The sequence below is a fragment of the Antedon mediterranea genome, chromosome 5, assembly GCF_964355755.1.
Source record: "Antedon mediterranea chromosome 5, ecAntMedi1.1, whole genome shotgun sequence".
Classification (NCBI taxonomy): Eukaryota; Metazoa; Echinodermata; class Crinoidea; order Comatulida; family Antedonidae; genus Antedon; species Antedon mediterranea.
In genome coordinates this window covers 18,483,239-18,510,452 of record NC_092674.1, presented here as the reverse complement: position 1 = coordinate 18,510,452, position 27,214 = coordinate 18,483,239, and the positions used below count along the sequence as shown (strand labels likewise).

General features: G+C 32.6%; 1 protein-coding gene across 1 annotated transcript; it reads left to right on the top strand.

Moving 5' to 3' along the window:
- Window positions 1–13,213: 13,213 nt before the first annotated feature.
- LOC140049762 (uncharacterized) lies at window positions 13,214–26,435 on the top strand. The gene is made up of 9 exons (XM_072094711.1): window positions 13,214–13,227; window positions 13,541–13,790; window positions 18,220–18,325; window positions 18,652–18,699; window positions 18,857–19,068; window positions 19,497–19,586; window positions 19,942–20,281; window positions 20,776–21,066; window positions 25,992–26,435. Exons 1-9 carry the CDS (start codon window positions 13,214–13,216, stop codon window positions 26,336–26,338), a joined length of 1,698 nt encoding a protein of 565 aa, XP_071950812.1. The 3' UTR covers window positions 26,339–26,435.
- The last annotated feature ends 779 nt before the right edge of the window (window positions 26,436–27,214 follow it).

The window sequence follows — 27,214 nt, the reverse complement described above, 5'->3', positions numbered from 1 at the left end:
CTCGTTCTTAAGAAACATGGGGTCAATTTGGTATGGCGGTGGGTCAGTGAATCCATGGACTAGCAAAAGACCATGTATAAGTAAAATGAAAGTTGTTGTCATGTTTCAGTCTGGAACAAATAAAATACCATTAGGCTACTGTCCCTGTAACTAATTTATAATTTTTTCACAAATATTCTTATATAGGCATAATTGCTTTTTTTGTACATTCATGTATAATAGACAAAATAGAACAACTATAAAATATACGTTATACATATATTTAAAAAACGATCACTTACCTTTCGTTTAATTAAAAGTGTTGTTTCGGTAAATCCAATTTAATTTATAAGGGCAATCGTATTGGAAAAGCTGTTCAGTATCTGTTGTTGCTATTGATAACGGCGGTTATTAAATTTAAGCATTTAGTAACAATGACTTCGGTAAACATTATCAATATCTTGCAGACTGTCTTCCACACGTTATTACGTCAAGAAAACAAATATAGATAAAACAAAAATAATTTTGTATGGTAACAGGGATAGCCTTCTAAATTACCAAAAGGGAATTTATTTTATGAAAATTATTAATAATTCAAATGTGAATTGGGAGATTGCATGTTCCAAATGGCAGGAACGGCATTAAAAATGATATTTAAAAGAGAGGTGCAACTTTCCTTAATAATTACAACTTTCTTTCAATTAGTAAACACATTACATATTATGTTCATGTCTATTTAAGATAACAATATTTTAACAAAAAAAAATCTATAATTATTAAGGCGACAAGACGAGAAAGGTTTGTGTTTAGCATGGAAAGAGTTATTATAAATATTATAGGCCTATGCGTCCTGGACTAAGGGTTTTATTAAGCCTACAATGGTCAAAATAGTAAAATAAATTACAGTAGAGTTTACAAAATCAATTTAAACTTATTTAATAAGTCATTGTTCGATTCGTAAGAATTATAAAATATGCTTTTAGCAAAGAATATTAACACGTAATAACAACTCATCGAAATTAGCCCTATACACCTTAGGCCTAAGCATCTGTGTCTAAGCCATAAACAAGCAATTTATTAACAGAAATTTGGTTCTGACAAAAAACACAAAGAACAAAATTGTATTCAATTGCTGATCAAATTAAGACCGGCCTAGGAAAAATGTTGAGTGCCAAAAGACAAGGTGTCTGGAGGCCGGTTGGCGAAAGGGAATGGGTGGCTATAGACGGGTGGTAAAAGGCCAGGTGGCAACGTCTGTCAACAAACGAAGTTATCTGTATGCACGTGTATCAGAGACCAATGCCTTCGTCATAATTGTAATAACAATTCGTAGGCCTATCAATTGTGTTATCAATGAAATTATAATAATATCAGTTGTATCATATTGTACTAAATGAATTATTGATCCAGATGGTGCCGTTTTTAACCAATACGTTGTGAAATTCATATTAATGTAAATTTGGAGTAGATAAGGTCTACCTCAATGACGTATGTAAAAGGGAAACAATATGTGTTGCGTGTCAACTATCTGATTGAGTCAATTCGCTTATATTTTAATTTATAGGTTACCATTGAATGCTGAAATAAATTAGGCTATTACAAAATAATGGTATATAATTATACATTTCAAACATAATAAACTAAAAAGCAGAAATTGCAATTGAAACAAATTAATAATGAAAAAATAATCATGAAAACGTAATTTTATTTGATTTAATTTATTTCAGCATGATAAAAACAATTTACAGATAAAATACAATGAATATATGCAGAAAAACAACACATTTATATAATTTTTATTTTTCATTAAAACAAATCTAATTCTAGTTTTTAAAAATTAAATAAGTATATTTTTCAATCTGAGACTGATTTCACTTATGTTGATACCATACAAAAAAACGCAATCATTTTGTATAGTATACCAGGAATAGCCTTCCAAATCTTCAAAAGGGGATTTACAGCTTTAATATTGGATAAAATACATAACCAAAAATGCACACGTTTTTCGTTAGCTGTTATTTTCGTTAGCACAGACATGTTACATTTTTGTGATGAATATAGGTTTATAGCTCTTGGAGGGAGCAGACTGGTTTCCTCCTGGACATTTTTCAATATTTCCGCTCAACTTTTTGACGTAACAGTTTAATTATTGTTCTTTCTTTAGAAATATTGACAATTATTTTTGTTGAACTATTAGTAGCAAACATTTTGTGAAACGTAAATATAGTCTGGCCTACTGTACAGAACAACAATATAATCATAAACGTAACTAAACTACGTACTATGTACGACCCACATAAGAATGTAAAATAAAATTTAACAACTTTCAAACAAATTATACATTGCCTGTTAGTATTTTGTAGTAATATTATAATAAAGAAAGAATTATAAAAATCTGACTTGTGGTTTTTGAAATATAGGGGCTAAAATATCACCGAACGAAGTGAACAAATTGCGCCCTCATTCGGCAGTTCTATGAACTTTTCGATAATAATTACATTATTTTAGTAAAATATATTTTGTATATCAAAATTGTAAAATTCAATAAAATATGATATTACATGTTTATTAAATAAAAAAGGTGTTTATTTAACCTCATTCAAAGAATGTAAATACATTATTTTCTGTGTTTGGACAATCCTGAGAGACAACGCGACTTTCACGGCACACGCGAGAAAATTCTTCCGCGTGTAGTACAGGAAAGATATGCTCAGAATCAGTAAAAGGTTGAAAAAATTGCAACAGAATTTTTTTCACCACAATGCATTTCTATAAGGTCCCTATATGAACATACTAAAAGTCTAGAAAAATCCAGGTAGGGGAAATAGGTTTTTTTAAACAAAATGGCCGCCAATGGCGAAAAATGTATAAAAATGAACAAAAAACATATATTTTATATCTAATTACCACTTGATAGCAGTTTTTATAATGCTTTTTATATTTCTTTAGTGTCAAACATTTAAACTGCAATATACATATTAATTTAAATGCTATTTAGCAACAAAAACACACATTTAAGTATCAAGATATCACCACGGTTATAATAATAGACAACGTAGTCCTATGCATTATAATGCAGGACTACGGTGTCTAATAAAACAGCTCATTTACAATAGAATTATACAATCTTACAATCTATTAATCCATTTATTTTCATTGTCCAGTTATCATCCTCTGTCTATAGGTAGGAATTAAGCATGTGCTGATGCCGTGGTATTCGTCACAAACAGTGGTACTGGTGGTAAATTTGTCATCAATGGACACATCACGCCATTTGTAACTTTCCATCCCCCAGTCTGTGGGTTGAAGAGTACTTTCTATCCACTGCTGTACCATGGTAATATACACGCAGGGAATGACATTTTGCAGCATTTGTTGTAGGGGGAATAGACTTTATTTCAAGTGCTGTTTTGCTTTTTGCTACTTTCTCCCAGAACGTATTCCTCCTCCATACAGTATAGCTACCAATGCCAATTCCTCTGATGCGATGGGTTCTTTTTTTTTTTGGAGACGTTTGGTTTTACAGAGTTTGTAAGCATACGACTGCCCAGGTGTTAAGACTTTTTAAGACCTTTTCCTACACCAAATAGATGGGATGTAGTATCATATCCCTGGATTCCATGTATAAAAAGCAAACTAATTTTTACAGAGCTTCACACCAAGGACAGACTTTACATGCATTCACAGTGCTCCCCCATCGAGAACATACAGTATTAAATCAATGAATGAAGCAACCGTGACAGAATATAAATTTAAGAGGAAAGAACACATGGGTCAAACCAACCATATTCATCAATAAAGAAGCAGTGCACATTCCCTCACATATACTATTTCATCATCTATGTGAGACAGTCATACACAATGCATCATTTGGTCAAAAAAAAAATCTTATACTTTTCCTGCAGCCCTCTTTTACTCCATTGACTCCATACACACTGCTAGACTACTCAGAAACCTTCATCTCACTGCCCACTGTTTGCTACATCAAACCTCTTGGCCCGAAACAGCAACATTTCAAGACACTTATTATGTACCATGTATGTTTGTTACGTTATATGAAGGCAAAGTAAACTATTGTGTTTAATGGCTATAATTATGGGCCGTAAGTAAATTTGGTTTAGGAAAAGGTGTTGGTCTTAAAAATCATCACATCACAGTAGGAGTTGTATGTCAAGTTCTGTAAACCAAACAGTTTCCAAAAAAAAAAGAAAACATTGCATCAGGAATTTGGCATTGGTACCTATATATTATGGAGGGAAGTCAATGGAGACTTTAGACAGCCTCTTTTCTTTGAGAAAGTTGCAAAAAGCAAATCTATTCCCTTGCTGCAAAATTTCATTTCGTGAGTCTTTATTACCAGGTATAGCAGTGGATAGGAAATACTCTTCAACCCACAGACTAGGGATGGAAAGTATTGATGACAAATTGACTACCAGCACCAGAGAAACTATTAAAGTTGATTAGATGTACCTATAAATAAGGTTGTAGTAAAATGAATTGCCGTTGCAGAAAATATGGTTTGGACTGCTGCTCCACTATTTTTTAAGAATGCCACGGCATCAGCACATGCTCAATTCCCCACCAATAGATGGAGGATGAGATACTGACAAGATGAAAGTGAAATTACCGCATTTATTTGAATAAATGCCCTTGGTGGTTGATTTTTAAGGAGGGTAGTGGGGGCGTGTAATCGTCGTGAGGAGTTTATTCGGAGAGGCGTATATTTTTGTGGGTGTAATGTGGGAAACGTGTATAATCAAATAAATACACCCTTTAGATATGAACAAATACAACACCATTCAGTGAATTCTATTACAAATAGAGATGTGTTAAAATACAATATTGTGTATAATATGCATGTGGCGGGGCGTACATTCGAGGAAATAAATTCAAAATGATGTCCGATGGTAGCGGGGGAGGGGGTGCGGTGGCGTAGGTTATTCAAAATGATGTCCTATGGAGGGGTAGGGGGGAATTTATTCGATTTTTCTAAATGTAGCGTTTATCCGAATAAATACGGTAATAGATTGTGGCGCAAGGATTTTCCCGATGAGGGGGGGGGGGGAGAGGGGTGGAGAGCGCAGCCAGCATCAATTGGCTGGCCAATCAATGGGAGCGCACCCAGAGGTTCCGATAATATTATACCGGTAAAGGGTAGTTTTACTCACTTTTAAAAATGAAAATCCTTGAAACAGCACTCAATGGGGTATTGTTTTATTTTAGGAAATATCATCATATTATTGTCTACATAAAAAATAGCCAATTGTGGAGAGGGGATGGGGGGACGGACAGACTCCCTCACCCTTCCCATTTGATCTCCCATCCCTATACCCCTCCCCACTGGCACCACCAATGTTGTAATATATTGTTATAACAGTACAAATGTGAATGAACTGATTTATTAATAGACACCGTAATCCTATGTATTAAGCATAGGAAGGACTGCGTTTTATATATTATTATAACAATAGGGATATATCTAGATACTTAAACATTTGTTTTTCGGCCATTTTCTAATTAACAGCACTTAAAATAATGTGTTTATTGTAGGTCAGATCTTCGAAATTGTAAAGAAATATATAAACCATTGTAAAAACTGTTATAAAGTGGTAATTAGATCTATCATTTATGTTTTTTTGTCCTTTTTTAGGAATTTTCGCCATTGGCGGCCATTTTGTTTAAAAAAACCTATTTCCCCTACTTGGATTTTTCTAGACTTTTAGTATGTTCATATAGGGACCTTATAGAAATGCATTGTGGTGAAATAAATTCTGTTGCTATTTTTTCAACCATATTTCATAGTTTTCCTGTACTAGTGTTGATTCGCGTCAACCAATCAAAGGACGAAAATACAAAATCGTTCAACCGCTGCATGGTAGTCATATTCATAAATCTCAATCGAGTTTACAAATTCTCATTTATGACATGAACGGGTTATTCAATTATATTCAAATTAAGAGGTATTTTGATGTTTTCTTCATTATCTCCAAAATGAAAGAGACAATAGAATTTTATAGGAGAAAAGATGTCCAGGGAAAAATACCAGAGGAAATGTACTAGGGGAAACCAATATAGAACCACTACAGGAACTAAAAATGATGTAAATTATATGAATACTGTTAAAACATTTTGTTACGTAATTTGCGTTTGCCAACAAATGGTTATATCTGTATGCACGTGCAACAGAGACCAGTGCCTTCGTCGCAATTGTAATAAGAATCGGTATCAATTAGTCAAAACAACTTATTATTTGTGTCATATTTTGCTAATGAATTATTGACCCAGGTGGTGTTTTTAACCAACACATTGTGAAATGTATATAGTAATTTCCATGACAAGCAAAACAAATGTGTTGCGTGTCAACTATCAGATTGGCACATTACGGTCATAATATCTTTAAATTATAGGCTAACTTGTTGAATGCGGAAATAAATTAGGGTATTACAAAAAAATTGTATATAGAATTTTTATAAAGAAATATTTAATTATACATTTCAAAAAATAATAAAGTAAAATGCAGAATTTTTAACTGTAAACAAATAAAAATGAATTTTAATGGAAGTGTCTTGGTGAATGTTAATAATAGACGAATGAAGGCGTTTAATGTAAATAGATATATTATATTTTGCTTTATAGGCCTATCTGTTAAAAACTCTAGTTAGAAAAAATACTCAACAATTGGAAATTATTTTCGCCGATACTAACCATCCAATAAATATGAAAGTTCAAGAACTCGTTTTTATGATGAAATTGCGTTTGTAAACTTTGTCAGATGAAGGTGAATGTTACTACTGTCAGTATATTACTCATTTTTATATAGGCCTAAACTTTGACCTTCTTAAAATTTTGCAATACTGTGGGTCATTTACAAAATACCATTGATGATATTGATCATAAAAACATTGACATTAACATTTTGTATTTTTTCGTGCCGCAGTTATATTCAAGAGGACGAAAGCATTAGGAAACTGTATATAGTAGCCTACTAAGGCTAAAAAATAGGAATTTGTAAACTAGGATTCGGCATGCTCAAATCTCAAAGCACGTCTGAGAGAAGAGAGCCTGTACGTATATAAAAGAGGAACTGGCGAACCTGACGTCGGGAATGTGTCGAAGACGCATAGCGTCTTTCGAGGAATCAAGGCCAACGTATAGGTAATATCTTTTTATTATACAATTATACAATAGTGAAAAAAAAAGTACAACACTTAACTTTTGATGGAGTTATAGGCCTATATAAGTATATTTATTTATTATTATTATTATCAACATTATTAATATCTTATTGTTTAAAGAAATTTTATTAGGCTATTATTGAGGATATTATTAAATTTATAATCTTTTATAATATTTATTATTATTTTATTATTTATGTTCTTGTTAATACTGTATTATTATGAAAGTTAATCGTGGTTAGTAATTTATTTACAGTGGTACTATTTTTTTTTTTATTTATGTTTGTATTTTATTAACATTTTTATCTTAGAACAATCATGATTTATGTTTTGAGAGTTATAATGGATATAAATTTTTAAGAAGAAACCTCCATGTAACAGTTAAGTGTTGTTTACAGTGATAAAATAATTAATAATATGAAAGGCCTAAAATAAACCAAACTTAGCATTTGTAAAAAAAAAAATAAATAAAAAAAAATTAACAAATTAAAGTATGAAAATAAACTTTAAAATCAACGAATACAGTAAACACAAATAGTAATTTAAAAAGATTTACAGAGATGTACAACAGTCTTTCTCTGCAACATTAAATACAATATATAGTGAAAATTAATAAACAAAATTATAAAGCAACAATGCAAATTAGCTCTTTTTTAACTCGGATCTTTTTTTCCAGGCAACTTTAAGAAAATTCTTACAGTATTTGTCAAATGCTGTCAAGACAGCTTTACTAGGATCCAAGTTAATATCCCCCCTAAAACTATAGTAGTTTTTTCATTAACATCAGCATTTATAAAATGTTCCCATGTTGCAGACTTATCCAAATTTTTAAGGTCATTATTTAGTTTCACTAATTTGATCTCCCTTATAGAATTAAAAGCTTATGCTAATGCTAACTAATAATAATAATGATAATTATTAGTAATTCGGATGTGAATTGGGAGATTGTTCCAAATGGCAGGAACGGCATTAAAAATGATATTTATAAGACAGTTGCCAGCGGCAAGAGGGATATAGAAAGTAGGAAAATTCTTTTTTCATTAATTACAATAGAAAAAAGACAAGGACTATGAAGTTTTCTTCGATCCTTGATGGACACGAGATTGAGTTTCCAAAGCACAGTGACACAATTGGTATAAATTTATTTAAATACAAACAAAGTGGTAAACAGCGTGGACATACATGATGTTACTTTCTTTAAATTAGTATACATATTATGTTCATGTCTATTTAAGATAACAATATTTTAACAAAACAAATCTATAATTATTAAGGCCACAAGACGAGAAAGGTTTGTGTTTAGCACGGAAAGAGAATTTACCTACAAACCGGGAGTCTGACAGATTGGAATGTTCCATTCATCGCAAATCAATACATATAATAATAGTATTTTTTCTTCAACATTATGATACTGTACTCCCTATTCAATCGGTTTTCAGCTATTAAAAACAATTATCGTAGGAGGAGATAGGAAAATGTGAAGCATTCTCGTATTATTGGGTGCAGGTATTTTTCAAGAGGACATCCATTAGACAGTGTATACCACGATCGGAAAACACCCCTATTTGGGGCAAATCGTTGAACCTAAATTTGTTTTAATTGTCAATAACTAATTATCTAACTCAATCTAATTAGTAAACAGGGTTACATCAGGTGGTTAAAATCAGTACCGAAATTCTAGCCAACTTTATATACCATCGAGTAAATATTCTAGAAGTAACGCGCGATTTACCGAATTTTGCCCTTACGTAAATTTATACTGTATATAGATTATAGGTCTATGCATCCTGGACTAAGCCATAAGGATTTGACTAAGCCTACAATGGTCAAAATGGTAAAATAAATTACAGTAGAGTATACAAAATCAATTTAAATTTCTAATTGTTCGATTCGTGAGAATTATAAAATATGCTTTTGCAAACTATCTGATTGAGACAATACACTTTTATTTTAATTTATAGGTTAACATTGAATTCCAAAGAAAAAAATTAGGGTATTACAAAAACAATTGTGTCAGTGTCTAATGCATTCAATTATACGAATGAAGGCCTTAATGTAAATAGAGATATTATTTTTTATTTTATAGGCTTATCTGTTAAAAACAATATTCTCTAGTACTTACTCTTATAAAATATTTTTGGTTCTAAAAAAATGATAAAAACATTTTGTTCTTTCAACGGGACAACTGATATAATTGTAAATAAGAAGAACAAAATGTTATTCAATTGCTGATCAAAATTAACTTTCAGAAAAGACCGGCCTAAGGTGGAAAAATGTTGAGTGGCAAAAGACAAGGTGTCTGGAGACCGGTTGGCGAAAGGGAAAAGGGTGGCTATAGACTGGGTGGTAAAAGGCCAGGTGGAAACGTCTGTCGACAAACGAAGTTATCTGTATGCACGTATATCAGAGACCAATGCCTTCGTCATAATTGTAATAACAATTGGTATCAATTAGTGATCAATGAAATTATTATAATATCAGTTGTATCCAGATGGTGCCGTTTTTAACCAACACGTTGTGAAATTCATATATTAATGTAAATTTGGAGCAGATAAGGTCTACCTTAATGACGTATATAAAGTGTATTGAATTTCCCTGACAAGGGAAACAATATGTGTTGCGTGTCAACTATCTGATTGAGACAATACGCTTATATTTTAATTTATAGGTTAACATTGAATACCAAAATAAATTAGGGTATTACAAAACAATTGTGTCAGTGTCTAATGCATTCTATTATACGAATGAAGGCCTTTAATGTAAATAGAGATACTATTTTTATTTTATAGGCTTATCTGTTAAAAACAATATTCTCTAGTACCTACACTTATAAAAAATGGAAATTATAAACGCCGATACTAAACCATCCATTTACATCAGTCCTAGATTGTGGAATAACTTACCATCTTATATTCGTGAAGCCCCAAATGTGCAATATTTCAAGAAAATGTTAAAAACCTATCTCTTTCCTAAATAATGTTAATGAAATTACGGTAACTTTTTGTATAGGCCCTCATAGTTTTTATATATATATATATATATATTTGTATTTTCATTCCATTTTCTATATTTGTTTTTGTAAGTATTAGTTGAGTATTTAGTATTATCAATTGTACAGCGCTTTGGTCACTTGGAAAAGCACTATATAAATCAAAATTAAATAAAAAAAAAAAAATAAATAAATATATGTTTTTATTAATGAAAGTGGAAGAATTCGGATTTTTTTTCTTTTTATGACGAAATTGCGTTTGTAAACTTTTTCAGATGAAGGTGAATGTTTCTACTATCATACTCATTATTTTTATATATGCATTTATAGTTTTACCTTCTATTTAATTTGCAATATCGTAAGTCATTTTCTGGTGAAATTGTTTTTCTTCTTTTGTTTTGTATGTTTTGTATATAGATATACTATCCGAATTTAAGTAAATGAATGAATGCATGAATTAACAAAAAACCATTGATGATATTGACCATGTGATTGTTAAAACATTTTTAGTCGCGTGCAACGCGACTCTACAACTCATTATATCGGTCGGTTGGTGGGTGAGTCGGTCGGTTGGTGGGTGAATCGGTCGTTCGAGCACGCGACTGCAGCCATGTATATGGCATTGTTTGTTGGCGTTTTTATTGTTACATCTGTGACAATTATTTTTCATGAGTTTGAGCAAATAGAGTAACATGGTTTTTCGCGGGTGATTTAATCTATTTTCTAATAATACATTTTTCGGCAGTTGTACACCAAAATAAATAGTAAAATAGTATAGTGTTAATTATCACAAATGCTGAATTGCTCAAGCAAGCCCAGTTAGTTTGCTATGTTGGTAAAATCAGAATTCAAATGGAAACCCTTCTATCTGAAAAGCACGCTATGTTCTGTTGAGGTACCAGCCTTTGAAAGAATAGCGATGCTATACTTTGTTAAGTACAGTATATCCATATCTTCAAAAGAACAATTGCATGGCGTACATTCATTCTCTCTAATAAATCTGTATAACTGCTTCAAAAGTTCCAGTTCCAAAACAAAACAAGATCCGCTCTTTTGATGATTTTCGTCCAATATCATTGACGCCGGTCTTTGCTAAGATTTTTGAAGCATTTATTGCCAAATAGATTATTGAGGATATTGATAATAAATTAGACACTAAGCAGTATGGTAATACTAAAGGTTCATCTACTATACATTATCTTGTGGATATGTTAAATTATGTTTATGAAAGTCTTGACAAGCCCAAACAATCAGTTGAACTCTGTACAATTGATTTTACTAAGGCCTTTGATAGAGTTAATCATACAATTATTATAGATAAATTAATTAAACTTGGAGTTAGGTCATCCATTGTTTCCATCGTCTGCAGCTTTCTCTGTGAAAGAACTCATACTACCAAACTTGGCACGCACATTTCTTCCACCAAATCAATCTCTTGTGGGGTACCACAGGGAACCAAACTGGGACCCATACTATTCTTGGTTCTAGTAAATGATGCTGCCATTGAAAGTTGTAGGCGTTGGAAATTTGTGGATGACCTGACTCTAGGGGAAGTAACCAAATGTGGTGCTTCCTCCAACTTACAAAGTGTCCTTAACAGTGTCAGTGAGTGGTGTGCATCTAATGATGTTCTACCTAAACCAGCTAAATGCCAAGTAATTGAATTTAACTTTTTAAAGCAACGGCAGCTTAATTTAGTATACACTATTGATAATTTTAATCTTCCAATGGTTAGCAAGTTAAAACTGCTTGGTGTAATAATCCAAAATGACCTCAAATGGGGTTCAAATGTTAATGATATAACATCAAGAGCCTCGCGTAGACTATTCTCACTATGTATTCTGAAAAGGTCTAGTGCACCAGTCAGTGACCTGGTTACAGTATTTACATCATATATCAGACCTGTGCTGGAATATGCCTGCCAGGTTTGGCATTCATCATTAACTGTTCAGCAATCTAATTTAATAGAAAAAATTCAAAAACGGGCATTGCGCATAATTTTGAGCCCACATTATGTTAGCTATAAATTAGCCTTAGAGCAAGTGGGTTTGCCTTCTTTAAAGTCCCGTAGAGAACAGATTCTTCTCAAGTTTGGCAAGAGTCTTTTAGAATCTACCAAATTTAGAAATATGTTACCAGCATATAACTCTGATAGGCATTCAAGATCGTTAAGGAGCAATACTAGCTCAAAGTTGGATTCTTGCAGATGTCGTACAGAAAGATATAGGCGGTCTACTATTCCGCACTTAGCACGAATCCTTTAAGTTTAAGTTTAATGTTTAGTTTAGATCTCTTATGATGTATTTTACTTCTCAGTTTATGATTGTAATCCAACCTTTTCAGCTCTTGCTGCTGGTTTTTTTATACCTTAATAAATGAATAAATAAATAAATAAATAAATAAATAAATAACAAACATTAAGAAATGATTAATTTTTGCTATTGATGTGCTCCTTACAAGTTGTTTGTAGGCCTATGTACAAGTCGTACGACCCGCCCACTTTGGAAACAAATACAGCACCACTTCTCCTGCAGTCTTATAATGGAGCTAATTTTATAGCTCCATGGTCTCATCTTCTGAGATTAAATGATATACGTTTTAGTATCGGCTTTCATCTCAGCATCCCAGATAGTTATCTTCCACCCCAGATAGTTTAGTAATTAATGACGTCAATTTTTTTTTTGTCTCAACCAACTTTTCACAAATCACAGAGGTTGATGATGATAACAATTGGCATAATATTCTAATAGAAGATGTGCTTTAAACTAATGACTCATGTTATAAGGTTAAAATCAGTACCGAAATTACGAACCAAATTTATATACCATCTAGTAAACATTTACCGAATTTTGCCCATACGTAAATTTATATATATAAGTGAAACATCCCAGAGTGTTTTATTACCTATACGTAGGCCTAAACCTAATTAATTTGGTAGAAAGCTGTTATCAGTGAAAAAATTATCTTGATAAGAACATACTTAATTGTCCGAATTTGCCAGATGCTGTCATTAGGCTTTACCCATGATTGTTATTTGCAGCATTTGAGTATACATCTACCCATACATCAAATGGCTCAACAAAGGTATGTAATACAACGTTATTTAGGCATAGTTTTAATTTTTGAACATCAAGCAAAATTGACACATTTAAACTTTACCATCCGATTAAAGGCTAACCCCAAATAACAACATTTGTTTGCAAATCGAATCTCGAATGATAGAATATCATAAAAAGACCATACTATTCTCATGCGCATTTTGTTATAAAACAGAGATCTCTTTATATTTTTAACTCATGAGAAATATATGCAGACCTATTTGCATAATACTACTAAATTCAATAGTTGTACATATAATCTCTGCTAAACAAAAGACTTTTTATTGGGTTGTGTCTAGGTTTCAGTTTACGTCAAACGCTGTGCTCTTGTTCACACTTTTTGTTGTGACATCCCGTGCTGCTTTACCAGCTCCTTCGGGAATAAATTTTTTGGGAATTGGCTATAATGTACTCGATGGTAATCCAGATGGAAGTGATATTGCTATTGGCGGTGTCGATCCTGGACTTTTAACGACAAGAAAAGTTTTTAAAATGACTTTCGACAATGGCAAACTTTCGTCCGATAACCAATACAGTGTGCCTGATCAGGTACGTTTAAGCTACATAAATTTGTGTACGGCCTTTATATTTATACTGTATATTAACAGATTGTAAATGAGTGGCCCAATTCAACTTTTTTATATTTTTTAATATTGTATTATATTTTTGATGTTTTATGAAAATAAAGATACCGATATATAACAACAAAGTGCGAGGCAACGAGGCACGCGTGGCATGCGAAGCAAGTCAAATATTTATGCGAGGCATCGTTTTACTATAAAAAAAAATGCGAGATATCATTTTATCATTTCCCTAAAGTGCGAGGCAGGAAGAGAACGAAATTGATGTAACTTAGGTCTAGTACGTGAACAAAGGAAAATCGTTCGTACTACCTAGCGTACTAAAACAGAAATATTGTATGATTAGGCCTACACCAATATCAAAATTGATTAAATTATTTTCTACATAGGTCTCCAAGGGCCGGCTAAATTAAGCATATTTGCTAAATTGTGATATATCGATTGTCGGACGATCGGGTCACTCTTCCCTGATATAACTTTTGATCTTTCCCTGGAGTATTGACAAAGTGTGAGGCAGCGAGGCATGCGAGGCACGCCCAATATTTGTGCGAGGCATCATTTTATAATTTCCAAAAGTGTAAGACATGCGAGGAATAAGGTTTACTATTTCAAAAAAGTGTGATGAATATCTTAACGTGCTATACAATTATATAAATCAATTATTTATATTTTTATAATAGGCTACTATATATAAATAGATTATAGAATAAACTCATCCCAACATGCATTGCGCGCGGATTGTTATTTTAGTTTTTCTTCTGTGATCCACCCACTTTTCGATCGATCGTGAAGGCCAAAATAAATGGAAGAAACTTCTCAGTGAAAATACCGGGTTTCCCCCAATTTGTATTACGGATTCTGGCAAAAACAGAAAGACAATTAATGCAGCAACTAGACAACGTCAGGTTAGGCCTATACCTAGCGTACGATTTTCGTACGTTACTGTTGTTTACCAGCTATGCCTACAAAACTAAACCTAGCTAAGCCTAAAGACTGGAATCCGGGACGATTCGACCCTGAGACGATTCGGCCCTGAGACGATTCGGCCCGGGACGATTCGGCCCGAGACGATTCGGCCCACTTTTGGTAGGACGATTCGGCCCACTTTTGGGCCGAAACATCCCACTTTGTGAGCCGAAACGTCTCACTTTAAACCAATTTAAATTTTTTTTTTTGGTATTTATCAAGTTTTTAAAGGTGATTAACATCCGTATTTTATTGATATTGACAATGTTCATATAATATATAAAAATAAATAAATTAAAAAAAGGTAATTTTATATTCAATTTATTACTTCGAAAACTGTGTTTATTTTGTGCATTTGCCAAGCGGCCAACAGAGGGTGTAACTTGTTTACATTATTGTTCGCGTAACTAAAAAATGATCATTTTCGAGAATGTTTTCAAAATGTTTGCTTTATTGCATCTTTAGGGTCGAATGGTCCCGGGCCGCGATTTTTTTTTTCGTACATAAGTTGGGGACCCCCTCATGAAACGTCACAAAATAAACATGAATAATTCATCAGTAGTTAAATTTTCCTGTTCCGTGTGCACCCAAGCGTATTGCGGTACGATTCTAGGCCTATCTCCGCTGTTGTTGCGACGTGCGATTTCATAGAAGAATAGCTGCGTTTTGTGTGGATTGTCGAAATAATCAGCCTTTAGTTTATGGTGTTTTTAATATAATGTATTACTAAAGAATTACGTGTTAAAATTATAGTTTCTATTAATACTATTAGGCCTAATTATTTGTCTCTAAACCCATGTCTATTTTAGTAGTAGCTGTGTGGGTATGTGTGACGTGTGTGTGTAGGTATGACACAATCCGAGTAATAAGTCAGCAAAATTAAACAATAAACATTACACAAAAATACATTTTTTATTCTCGTGGGTCTAATCTTCCCATCTCATATGTGTTAATATACGCGCATTTTTAAAGTTCCTTTGAGTACATGCATATTGTTTGATAATAAAATAGCAGAATTAAAAAAATAAGTACACAAATCATACACATTCTTATTCTTGTGGATCTAAGCTTTCTTTGGGCTATGTCCAATGAATTACTACTTAGTGTAATGTCTTGCCTAGCTGTCGATTAGCCTCGACTCGACACATTTTGCATAGTGGTGTGCGTGTGAAGAAGAGTGCGCGAAGGCAATCACGTGAATTGACTTAGAATCCTAGGCCTACTGTAGAAAGTATCGTATCGCAGTTGTGTAATCACTTCTTGTTGCTATACGCTTGGGTGCACACGAAACAAGATAATTTAACTGATGAATTATTCATGTTTATTTTGTGACGTTTCATGAGGGGTCCCCAACATATGTACGAAAAAAAAAATCGCTCCCGGGCCGAATGGCCCCGCTATCAAAGACCGTCCACAAGAGGACAATCACCGCGAGCTAGTGCATTGTTTCTCATTTGACCCTTGATCGACTCCATTTCTCAATGTTTGCATACATAATGCGACTAAAATGTCTGTAGAAAACAGTACATTTTGAAGCAAAAACTATTTTAGACACATAAATGGAAATATTGAGAAATGGAGTCAAGAGTGAAATGTTGTACTTTCTGTCATTTTTTTTGCAAAATGTTTATTAGAGCAAATTCAAATATGTACATTGTGAACAAGTCCTTGAACAAATCAACTATCTAGCATTTTCGAGATAATTTACTGATTTGCATAATTTCGAGGTGCGTGACAAAGGCGTGATTTTGGGAATAACTATAGAAAACCTGTATCCGAGTCATTTGAGGCCAAAACAAAGTCTGTACAGACATGTTAGTTGCATTATATATGCAAATATTGAGAAATGGGGTCAAGGGTCAAATGTCGTACTTCCGGTCATTTTTTCGTAAAATATTTCATTAGAGCAAATATAAATATATACATTCTGAATTAATCAGTGAAAACTAACAATTAGTTTTTAGTCGCGTGCAACGCGAATCTACAGCTCACACTATGTCGGTCGGTTGGTTGGTCGCTTGGTCGGTAAACACTAACTTGTATATAAACTCATCTTGATATCAGTTTAATCTAGCTAAGTCAATTTTTCACAGTATATTCCTTATGGCCAGGAATCGATGTGGTTATGTTTTCACGGTGCGCAATAAAAAATTACGCGGTCTACGCACGATTTAACGAAATCACGTTTGTAATCATATCTTTACAAGCATGAATGACAATTAAATAAAATTTGGTACTCATAAATTTCAGGGCATAAATCATCATATGGCAATACAATTACGTACGCGCTTAAAATTTTCCTAACTGTCAAAATTTATTTTAGATAAAATAAGAGTACGTTTCAGGCAATTTTAAGCGTTTAAAAAATTGCCATGAGTGCGCAGTATTTTTGCACGCGTACGGCTACGAACGTGTAAATTAAAAAATATAAATGTTTTTAAACATTTTCAACATTTTTAAACATGTTCAGCAATTTCGGTCGGTTGGTCGATCGGTTGGTAGGTTGTTCGGTCGGTCGGTAAACACTAACTTGAGCACGCGACTGTAGCCATCTATATGGCCTTGTTGAGATATGGTAACCCTGTAGATTCACCCTAATTTGCATATTTAAGCTAATTTACATATCATCAGGATGAGTGACTAGTTGCATACGGTGTAATGGTAAAATATTAAAATGCTCTGCTCTTTTGTGCATTTGCTAACTGGTTTTCAAGTGTTTCTTAAAACAAAATCAAACTACACTTGATTACCTGAAGGTCGCTAATTATTGTTAAGGATAGCGTCTTTAAATTCACAATTAAGTTGAAACATTCCAATAAACATTATTTTGGCCATCAATAGTCTTCCATCTTTATAATTTCAAAATACTTTATACGACGAGCTTTATGCATCTCATTAATTGGAGATAAACCAAACTCTCCATAATATACTAAGGTAGCACGAGGTGTATTTTTGAGGTGCTTTTAAGATATAGCGTGCCATTTGGAGCTAGAGATACGCTCTAATTTATCTAGATCTAATCTAATGAGCACCATACTGAACAATGGGAGAACTATCTCCATTAGTATCCCATAATATAGGCTCCTACTCTGTTAATCAAAATTACTGATAATAGATACCTTGGCAAAATTTCCTGCAAGTATTAAACATTTTTTCATTCAGTTCATTGTGAGCTAATAATACAATATCATCAGCCCAAAAAAGGCTACCCATTCATGTTTCATTTACTTACATACAAGTGAAAAAACACACCTTACTTTACTCCTTAATCAATATCAAAGATATCTATCAATTACACCAGAGGAGACTTTACCTTTAACATTGGCATAAATATTATCTGTATTCCAAATCGATTTCATTAGACCGTTAATTATGACAGATATTAAATACATAACAGATTTTTTTTAAAGATAATAAATACTTTTCTAAAGGTAACCTTTGTACCACGCTCAAGTTGTTCAAATTCAGTTAGCCAAGAAATATTCTGGGGTACAGAAAGTTACCAACAAAAATTGAAGAAAGAAACTGATTGGAAAGGTTAGTGTGACTTATCAGTGTAATTGTGCCATTTTCTAAAGTATTTCAGTAAAAATAGTCTTTTACATGAACATAATCTCTTATTTTATTCATTAATAATGACCAACAAATATGGGGCAGCTCACTTACTCAAATGCCGTAGAAACTGGACAATGGTGCTACACCAAACAAAAATTAGTAAAGTAAAAACGGCAAGATTTCGGATAATTAAACGCCGAAGTGTGTGCTTTTTAAAAAAAATACATAAAAACAGTAGTCTAACATCGTGTAATGAACGTGTAATAGATTCTGATTTTATTCTAATTTCACATTTCTTTTTTTTTTAGTTGGTTTTTCAAACAAATACGCTGGATTTGAATTTTCAAAGAGTAAATGTAAGTAGACGTATAAAACGAAACATATATATTATATAGTATTTCCTCTTATAAAAAAAAATTAAAAAAAGTACTGTAATTATTCTTATTGGCAATCCATTACCTAAACAGCAACTGCTTTACTTTAAAAAAATTGTTTTCTAATACCACCGGATAGCATACGAAGAAGTTTATAGGGCCATTGATTCCAACCACTATGTGTATTATGAGAACCGTACAGTGTGTAATCTTGGACAAGCTCGGTACACATCAGAACTTGCATTTTTTGATCAATATCCCCTGACAAAAAGTTTTGTAATAGAAGCATGCAATCTTCCTGATGCTGCGGACAACGCAACATACATGACTTTTCTTGATGACTGGGGAACCGTAAGTAATATCGTATAGCAGCTTTGCGTTTCACAATGAAAATTGTTACGTAACAAAATAAATTCTAAAAACTATTAACCGAACACAGACATTTACGTAAAATACTTTGCATTGGGTATAATTGTATCGTACTACCTGGTAAATGGTGGTGGTTGTTTAGGTGGTAGTTGTCCAGAACCGACGCAGTATAACGCTTTGTTTGTGTTGTAAGTAAATTAGTAAATCTAAAAAGAAGTTTATACTGTATCATATCCCTATTAAATAATCTTTGACACAAACCGTCACCGTGTATGACTACGGCTATTTCATAAAGGGCAATTTCAAAAATTTAAACATGAATCCTTGTGTACAGTTTTACAACCATTTGATCTATCATAGAGTATTTACTCATATTTTGATTGACATTCATTACGTCATTGTAATTTCAGAGTGTTGTAACTGAAGTCAACCTTGGTACAAAGAATTTAGATCGATATCAAGAAACACAATCAGCTTTTGTCCATTACGCCATGGAAACGGTTAATAAAATTCTATTAAGTTCTTATTTGAGTCTTCTATAAAAATTACTTTAACCGGTTTTGTAATTCTGCGTAGCTATTCATACTGGGTGACGCGTGCGAACGTGCACATTTTCAACTTAATCTAAACTGATAAAAAGGCTGCATAACTTGTAAAACCCAGAATACAATCTTATTAAAAGTCCACATACGCGTGCGCATGTAATCATATTCAGACGTTACGATTAAAAGTAATAATGTATACAAATATATAATGATTGATACTTAGCAAATCAATTCTAAACTCATAGATAACCATGCATTCAGTTTGTAGTTATAGCTATTATTTTAGCAGTTTCTTCATTCTCATTTACAGAACACTAAGAGTACTACAACTGGTTTTGGTATTTTTGGATTCAGTGCTTCAGTGACTGTTACCATGACCGAGTTTCAGAGTGGTATGACGTCTCAAACACAATTTGGCAGTTTTCAGTATACATTAAGAAGTGGTGATGTCAACATGCACGAACCTATTTCAATTAGAGTAATTGGTATGGAAGAGGTTTTCACTGATGGCTACTGGACACAGTTCAGCAACTATGTCAGTGATGGTCTATGTAAGGCAGATTGGATCAACAATCTAGCAAAGATACGTTCAAACATGGATCAAGCCATGTGGGGATACCCAGCCTACAGGAATGCAATTAAATCAGAAGGTATTAAGTAGACCAACAATAATGTAGGCATACTTAAAGTAACATTATTTTTGTAATGTATTGTCATTTAATGCTTTAACATCTATATTGAAAATGTAATATTGCAGCATAGATTGATTCAAATTGTAAACATTATAAATGATCAATGACAACTAGATCCCATTATTGTATCCACATTACCTAACTAAAGATAATAAGTATTATTGTATATTATAATTACTGTTACTAGTTACAGTTTATCAAATGAAATATCAAATACCATTTGTATACTGTATATTTTGTTTTGAATGTACCACCGAATGGTTTGTGCCACTGAATCAAAGTGTTTCCGAATAAAAATTGAAATTGAATAACATTTTCAACAAATTACTAGTAACACAAATGCAAAATACTGTGATAAGAGAATTGTATAGAGGATTCAGTAGGAATGTGCGCTCAGATCGTATGTTATCTGTGCCAAAATTAATGCAATATTCTATGACATGGTTTTCTAGATCCTGTTGTAGAAATCCCCATCACATGGCCCCAAGGAACATACGGATTACCGCAGCCATCAAGTGGGTGTCCTCTAGCGCCACAGTTTAAATGGCACACTGGTTGGCGGAAGCATGACACTGAGAAAAACAATCAATGGTCAAGTCCAAACCATTTCCTGGGCCCAATCTGGCAAAACGACATGTACGACAATTTTTGTTTGAAGCATGATGTCACAACAACAGATTATGACTGGGTGTGGCCAAATGGCCAATACTGTATCTACCAAGTTGGAGCCAGTTGTCCAGCAAGTAAGTATCAATTTAGATATATATATATATTACATATACAGTACTGTTATGTTGAAGTCATGCAAATCATATCTAAGAATAGGCAACAATTAGTACTGTATATACAAATAAGGTAGAATCTAAGTCACTTTGAATTTTTCATGGTGTGCCTCAAGGAAGTATATTGGGGCCCCTATTATTTCTATGCTATGTTAACGATATAAAAATAAGGGTAAATTGTAAGTTGATTTCATACGCTGACGACAGCGTTCTTTTAGTAGCTGGAAAGAACCCATATGTAATAGCCTCAAGACTAAGTTCAGAATTGTCAGCCTGTAATAAATGGCTCATTGACAACAAGTTATCCCTCCATATGGGAAAAACTGAGGGCATGTTATTTGGAACCAAACATAAAATGAAAATGGTCGGAGATTTTAAATTATACTGTGATGAAATCCCTATAAAGACAGTGTCAACAATCAAATACTTAGGGGTAACACTTGATGAAATTCTCTTAGGTGAACAAATATTAATCCAAAGTATAAAATGTATTAATGGTAGACTTAAATTTCTCTATAGACAAGCATCTTTTCTTAGAGAAAACGAAGGAAAAATTCTTTGCTATGCCCTCATTCAAAACCACTTTGACTAAACTACACTAAAACACTATAAAACTAGATTTAATTCGTCACTATGACGAATTATAGGTTATATGCATTGATTTTAATAAAGATAATTGATTTTTAAAAGATATTTTGATTCATTGATTTTCTCAGATTCTTTAATTATTTATAATATATGATAGGACCTTGCTAACGCGAATACAATAGCCGGTATCACAATCCGATCAAAGATCCCTCTGCGTATAATGTCATAAACCACATTTGCTGTTACATAATAATAAAGACATAAGTTATTTTTTATCTAGATTTCATTATAAATCATGTGTATAATATATACACTAAGAAATAAATTTGAACAAACAATACGGATAATAAAAAAAAAATCTTATTTCGTTTCCCAAGGTGAGACTCGATCTCGGTACCTTGAGTGCCATAGACACGAGCACACACCCCCGAGCCATACACAACTGTCTAAAAATTGTAGAAAAATTCCTCCGTGTATTTACTATGCAGTAACCACTTTGGTGCAGATAGATTATTACATACCGCAATGAATTATAATTTTTTACTATGATGACATCTCTAAAAATGTACAAAAATGATGCACTGTCAAACTATATACTTTTAACTTTAATATATGAACTTTTGGAGGAAGAAAGTTAATGTTAAGTTTGTTATTTTGGCCTAAGAAAATGTCATAATTTGTTTGATTGTCGAAATGAATTTTTTTTAATTTAATATGCAATTAATTATGGCTTAATCAACTTTTGTTCCCTTAGTTTAATAATAAATCATACATAAGATACATACACTTCAAGAAAATGAAATAAAAAATATGTGTTCCCGAGCATTCTGACGATCTATATTAATTTTAAAATTTAGCATATTTTCACCATTTTGTTAACTTACACGTGCGTAGCCTGTCACTTTTGACGTGCTCGTATAAGGCAATTACGCGTTGAAAAGTGAATAAAATATGATGATATTATTAAAGAAAGGTTGTACAACCGAAATCGGACAAAAAGAGTGCGCATTAACGTATAACGCGCAGTGCGCGTGCAAAAATCTGCGCACTCATGGCAATTTTTTAAACGCTTAAAATTGCCTGAAACGTACTCTAATTTCATCGAAAATAAATTTTGACAATTTTGAACATTTTAAGCGCGCGTACGCAAGCGTTATATGCGCTACGCACGTAATTGTATTGCCATATGATGAAATATGACCTGAAATTTATGAGTACCAAATTTTGTTTAATTGTGATTCATGCTTGTGAAGATATGATTACAAACGTGATTTCGTAAAATCGCGCGTAGACCGCGTAATTTTTGATTACGCATCGTGAAAATATAACCACATCGATTCCTGGCCATAAGGAATATACTCTGAAAAATTGACTTAGATAGATGAAACTGATATCAAGATAATTCACGGACAAAATAGTGCTAAGGAAAGAATAAATAAATAAACTAGATTTAATTCGTCACTATGACGAATTATAGGTTATATGCATTGATTTAAATAAAGATAATTGATTTTTAAAAGATATATTGATTGATTGATTTTCTCAAAATCTTTAATTATTTATAATATATGATAGGACCTTGCTAACGCGAACACCGTAGCCGGTATCACAATCCGATCAAAGATCCATATGCGTATAATGTCATAAACCACATTTGTTGTTACGTAATAATAAAGACATAAGTTAATTTTTATCTAGATTTCATTATAAATCTTGTGTATAATCTATACACTAAGAAATAAATTTGAACAAACAATACGGACAATAAAAAAAAAATCTTATTTCGTTTCCCAAGGTGAGACTCGATCTCGGTACCTTGAAAGCCATAGACACGAGCACAGACCACCGAGCCGTACACAACTGACTAAAAGTTGTAGAAAAATTCCTCCGTGTATTTACTATGCAGTAACCACTTTGATGCAAATAGATTATTACATACCGAAATGAATTATAATTTTTTACTATGATGACATCTTTAAAATGTATACAAATGATGCACTGTCAAACTACTTACTTTTAACTTTAATATATGAATTTTTGAAGGAAGAAAGTTAATGTTAAGTTTGTTATTTTGGCCTAAGAAAATGACATAATTTGTTTGATTGTCGAAATAATTTTTTTTAAATTTAATATGCAATTAATGATGACTTAATCAACTTTTGTTCTCTTTATTTGATAATAAATCATACATATGATACATACACTTCAAGAAAATGAAATAAAAAATAGGTGTTCCCCTGCATTCTGACGATATATATTAATTTTAAAATTTAGCATATTTTCACCATTTTGTTAACTTATACGTGCGTAGCCAGTCACTTTTGACGTGCTCGTATAACGCAATTTCGAGTTGAAACCTGAATCAAATATGATGATATTATTAAAGAAAGATTGTAAAACAGAAATCGGGCAAAAAGAGTGCGCATTAACGTTTAACGCGCAGTGCGCGTGCAAAAATCTGCGCACTCATGGCAATTTTTTAAACGCTTAAAATTGCCTGAAACGTACTCTAATTTCATCGAAAATAAATTTTGACAATTTTGAACATTTTAAGCGCGCGTACGCAAGCGTTATATGCGCTACGCACGTAATTTTATTGCCATATGATGAAGTATGACCTGAAATTTATGAGTACCAAATTTTGTTTAATTGTGATTCATGCTTGTGAAGATATGATTACAAACGTGATTTCGTAAAATCACGCGTAGACCGCGTAATTTTTTATTACGCATTGTGAAAATATAACCACATCGATTCCTGGCCATGAGGAATATACTCTGAAAAATTGACTTAGATAGATGAAACTGATATCAAGATAATTCACGGACAAAATAGTGCTAAGGAAAGAATAAATAAATAAATAAATAAAGATTTTGACAGAATCAAGAGGTTATATGCATGATAATGCATATAACCTAATAAAGATTTTGACAGAATCAAGAGGTTATATGCATGATAATGCATATAACCTAATAAACTACAGATTATGCAAAACAAAATGGTGAGATTTATCCTTAATGAAGGTCCTCGATTTCATGTAGGACAAAACGAACTAGATAGCTTAGGGCTATTGTGTGTTGAGGACAGGGTGACTCAAATAAAATTAAACACTGTGCACAAAATGCAGTATAGAAATGTAGCACCATATCTTGGTAATAATTTTATAAACATGCACATGGCACCCGACACAGTTATTTTAATTTTGTTCCATCAATCTCTTGTAATGTTATAGATGGCACATTTTATGCTTCAGCAATTAAAGAATGGAACAAATTACGATAAAAAGTACTGAGAGTGTAAATGTATTTAGAAAATTATTTAAAAACAATCTCGCATCGAAACGGCATAGCATCTAAACTTCTTTTTAAACTTTTCTTTTACCTCAAGGACTCCAATGGAAATAAACCTGAGTTATTTGTTTTCTTGGACGATCCTGATCGAAATCACTTTTTCTCACCCTTTTTATCTCTTTTAAGAATTTTTAATGGTTTTTGAATAAAATATTTTAAACATTGTTTTTATACGGTTTTTATATGTTTTAAAATATTTGTATCATTGTTTTATATGTTGTTTTTAATACTGTTTTATTCATGAACCTTTTTACTTTTTTTATGTGATTTTAATCAAATAAATGAATGAATGAATGAATAAAAGGGCAACATCAGTTCTTCGGGGCTCATGCATCTATTTAAAAAAATGTTTAATTGTTTATAAACATCCATCTTAATAAGTATTTTTAGTGAGATGCAAATAAATCAAAGAAAATCAAATGGCTTGTTTTAGTGCATCATACTGTAACCCTGATCTCGTCTGCATCAGCAATTTATACTGTTATGTATTACGGAACCACTACACAATTATTCACGCTTAACGAAACCAATAATCAAGAATTGGGTTGGGAACACAATTCTATTTTGAGAACGGAGAGGGCGGGTTTTTCGACCTCTTTGATCAAGCACCCTCTCTGTTAACACGATCACATTAAGTTGAAGACAATTTTCCCTCCCTCCTGCCCAATATTTAGACACTTATGGCAATAGGGCTATTTTTCTCTGAGCATCCCTGTTGTGCTTACTTAGAATTGGAAAATTATTGCTATATAACTTATATTTGCTTATGACTTTTATTTGCAGTTTTACATGGGTGAATGTTCATTTACTAATTAAACTATTTAAGCCAGAACTTATGTTGTATGCGTCTTTTATTATTCTATGAGTTTGTTAATTGCCGCAATCTCCGAGTAGCAAAAAATTAATGTAATGTATCATTTATTCAATTTGTTATTGTTTAATCTTCAGATATGAAACCAGGATTTATATTCTGGGATGACAAGAACACGGATGGAAGCAACTACGGAGGTAATGTTCCAGAAGGAACATATGACAGTGACACCAAGATGTACTTTTGCTGTCAAATTGAGGGATTCAGTACAAATCCAATACATTTGCCAACCGACAGTCCATTCTACCTATTCCCGTACGTTAACCAGTGTCAAGAAGTTGTTGGCATGTCGGCTCAAATGGAGTGGTTTCTCTTTGATAACGAGAATACCAGTAATGATGATTACGCGATGGGGTTTTATCCTCATGCTAATTATTATAAAAGTGATATAGGCCTCCATTATTGCTACTATACACCTTACTAGACAACGTAGCACACTGAATTAAAACAACAATTAGAATGAAGAATTAGTTATTATTCTTCTATATGTTCATGATGTGTGATAATAAATCATTATAAGAACATAACATGTTTAGTAGTATTTGTATTGTTACTCAACAGGTACGAACTGTGATAATCAATAACTAGCACAGAGCCCTATCTGCGTGGTACACACTTATTAGGCCTATGCTTTTTTCAAATTGTATGATTTGTTATTAACAAAAAATACATGCAGTAAAACTGCTGAGTTACATGACGTTATAGAAACAACACTCCGGTGCCAACCGTAGGTATACCCAATACAGAATCACATTTTAACGGATATTGTTAACGTACTTTCTTAGAATCTGGGGAAAACTAGAAACGTAACACAAAAGTTTAGTTTTTGTATTTTATACCACCAACAACGTGCAGCCTTCTAGTAGCTGTGATAGCCAGATTTTTACTGTCAAAGGTCAGTTACCTTTATGTGTCATTTAATAGCTCATAACTCTTCAGCCTCTGGGTGTAAACAGATAAATGTGGTGTCTATGAATCTATGTTTTTAGGGGTCACAAAATTAACGTATAATCAAATCAGTGAATCATGAGTTTTTAAAAGTCCACCAAACTAATACTAATCTTTCTGCATTGAACCATGGGGGTGAAATTGTTTACAAGCCTGTTGAGAAAGCTACAATTTTTCAACCACTATTTTCATTCGATTTTCAAATCATTTCATTTGTGAGACTGTTTATGTTCCATGACAAAACTTGGTTCAGTTATGTGGGGGTTTTGGCCACTACCCTGCCTGTTCAATTTGACGACTGTGTTTCTATCAATTTATATGTAAATATATCTATTCCTATTATTAGTTTAAA

Excerpts from the sequence above, each read along its gene's own strand:
- LOC140049762 (XM_072094711.1), top strand. Across the intron at positions 19,069-19,496 it reads TTCTTGATGACTGGGGAACC|AGTGTTGTAACTGAAGTCAA; the intron begins GTAAGTAATATC and ends TTGTAATTTCAG. Across the intron at positions 20,282-20,775 it reads GAATGCAATTAAATCAGAAG|ATCCTGTTGTAGAAATCCCC; the intron begins GTATTAAGTAGA and ends ATGGTTTTCTAG.